General features: G+C 49.6%; 1 protein-coding gene across 1 annotated transcript; it reads left to right on the top strand.

Annotated features, from left to right (window-relative positions):
• Positions 1-638: 638 nt before the first annotated feature.
• LOC126496371 (WD repeat-containing protein 70-like) lies at positions 639-2,606 on the top strand. Its single transcript, XM_050133892.1, has one exon. It carries the CDS (start codon positions 639-641, stop codon positions 2,604-2,606), a length of 1,968 nt encoding a protein of 655 aa, XP_049989849.1.
• The last annotated feature ends 304 nt before the right edge of the window (positions 2,607-2,910 follow it).

The raw sequence follows: 2,910 nt of genomic DNA, 5'->3' as shown, positions 1-2,910 counted from the left end.
TGACTGTTCTTCCAGAGGACCTGAGTTCAATTCCCAGCAACCACATGGTGGCTCACAACCATCTGTAATGAGATCTGGCGCCCTCTGGCCTGCAGGCATCCATGGAGGCAGAATGTTGTATACATAATAAATAAATAAAATCTTTAAATAAAAAAAAAAGAAAAAAAAAAGAAAAAAAAGATCTTCCTGACTCCTGAGTGCTAGAATTGAAAATGTATACCTCCAAGCATGGTTTTAAATTAGTTCATGTGTTTGTGGTGGGCTATATTATAGCCATGGCTACTGTGGGGCCCATGTAGGTTGCTGCCCACGCAAGCTCGGGAGAAATACACAGAGACAGACACAATCAAGCCTTGCATGCTGCCTCCCAGCACTCCTGAGGCTGAGACAGACCACCGAGTTCAAGGACAACTAGACTACAGAATTCCAGGTCCTGAAACCAAGTCAGGTCTCCTAGCACACACTATATCCCAGTATTTAGGGAGTGGAGGTGGGGGGTGATTTTGAGTTTGGGCTTCTTGGAATCTTGTCTCCATTTCGGCTCTCTCCTCCTAGACAGAGGCAATCAGGTCAGTCTTGCCGGGAGTGGCACGCTGCTTGCACTGGTGATTCAGGAGAGGCTGTGAGATTGGTCAGCCATGGAGCACTCGGGACCCTTCGAAGTGACAGGCACAGGCGCGGTGGGACCCCACCCTCAGATGGCCATCACCATGGGCTTCACAGCCTTCGGGAAGAAAGCTCGCACATTTGACTTGGAGGCCATGTTTGAGCAAACTCGAAGGACAGCTGTAGAAAGAAGCTGGAAAACACTGGAAGCAAGAGAAAAAGGGGAAGAAATGAACGGAAAAAAACAATTAAGAAAACAAATTGAAGACGTCAAACCGGCACCATCCAGCTCAAGGGCAGTCAGAGAGTGCTCAAAGCCATTGTCCAGGGACTCGAGCAGCAGAGACGGTGAAGACAGTTCTGATTCATCTGATGATGAGTTTTTTGGCCCTCCTCTACCCCCTAAAATGGTAGGAGGACCAGTTTGTACTGGGGATGAAGATATCCTTAGTCCTTTAGCTCCGTCTCTTGGTGAAGAAGGAGAAGAAGATGATGATGATGACTCAGAGGATGAAGCAGAAGAGGAAAACCTTGTCCTGAGGATTCCTGACTCGCATGAGATAACACTGAAGCATGGCACTAAAACAGTTTCTGCTTTGGGTTTGGATCCCTCAGGGGCCCGTTTGGTCACTGGAGGATATGACTACGGTGTTAAATTTTGGGATTTTGCTGGAATGGATGCTTCTCTCAAGGCATTTCGATCCCTCCAGCCTTGTGAGTGCCATCAGATCAAGGCATTACAATACAGCAACACAGGAGACATGATTCTTGTCGTATCAGGAAGCTCACAGGCCAAGGTGATTGACAGAGATGGTCTTGAAGTCATGGAATGTATAAAAGGAGACCAGTATATCGTCGACATGGCCAACACCAAGGGCCACACGGCGATGCTTCATACTGGCTCATGGCATCCCAGAATAAGAGGAGAGTTTATGACCTGCTCAAACGATGCGACTGTAAGACTCTGGGAAGTCGAAAATCCAAAGAAGCAAAAGAGTGTTTTTAGGCCTCGGACGATGCAGGGGAAAAAGATCATTCCCACTACGTGTACGTACAGTAGAGATGGGAACCTGGTGGCAGCCGCCTGCCAGAACGGAAGCATACAGATCTGGGATCGAAACCTGACAGTTCACCCCGAATTCCACTATAAACAGGCTCATGACCCTGGAACAGATACTTCTTGTGTGGTTTTCTCCTACGATGGTAATGTACTTGCCTCCCGCGGAGGTGACGATACATTAAAATTATGGGACGTCAGACAATTTAATAAGCCGTTGTTTTCAGCCTCAGACCTCCCCATCTTGTTCCCAATGACGGACTGCTGTTTCAGCCCTGATGACAAACTCATAGTCACCGGGACCTCTGGTCATCGGGGATGTGGCAACGGCAAGCTTGTCTTCTTCGAGCGCAGGACTCTCCAAAGGGTGCATGAGACCGACGTCACAGATGCCAGCGTTGTCCGCTGCCTCTGGCATCCAAAGCTGAACCAGATCATGGTTGGGACTGGAAACGGATTGGCCAAAGTGTATTACGACCCCGACAAAAGTCAGAGGGGAGCAAAATTATGTGTGGTTAAAACCCAACGGAAGGCAAAACAAGCTGAGAGCCTAACCCAGGGCTACATCATTACCCCTCATGCCTTGCCCATGTTCCGTGAGCCCCACCAAAGAAGTACGAGGAAACAGCTGGAGAGGGACAGACTGGACCCCCCGAAGTCACACAAGCCAGAACCTCCTGTAGCAGGCCCAGGTCGTGGTGGCCGAGTTGGAGCCCACGGGGGCACCCTGTCATCCTACATTGTGAAAAACATTGCCTTGGACAAGACCGACGACAGAAATCCCCGGGAAGCCATTCTGCATCACGCCAAAGTGGCAGAAGAGAACCCATATTGGGTTTCACCGGCGTATTCCAAAACTCAGCCCAAAACCGTGTTTGCCCAAGTGGAATCCGATGATGAAGACTGGAAGCATGAACCAGAGTTGAAGAAACGTAAGATTTGACTGTCGTATCAGAGCTGTGTGCGCGGAGCCCGAGGCAGGTTGCGGTGTTTCTCCACCCCAGTGCTTATCAAATAAAAACATTTAAAAAAAACATCCAGTCAGTCCCTTAGTGCACACCTGGCAGCAGACTCTCCTCAGCAGGTACCATTTACAATAACCCCAGCGGCAAGCCATTTCCTCATCAGAGCAACAATGGTTGTCCTACACGCAGGCGGCCTCATCCAACCCAGGGAGGGAGCAACCCATCCCACACTGACCTGGGGTAGCGGCATTCAATGGGCACCTCCGCTTGGTTAGTTCTCAG

Source organism: Alexandromys fortis, unplaced genomic scaffold, assembly GCF_014885135.2.
Source record: "Alexandromys fortis isolate MF-2015 unplaced genomic scaffold, M_Fortis_MF-2015_v1.1 scaffold_3337, whole genome shotgun sequence".
NCBI classification, from domain to species: domain Eukaryota; kingdom Metazoa; phylum Chordata; class Mammalia; order Rodentia; family Cricetidae; genus Alexandromys; species Alexandromys fortis.
Note: the sequence above shows the minus strand (reverse complement) of the source record. Positions and strands in the feature narration are given on the sequence as shown.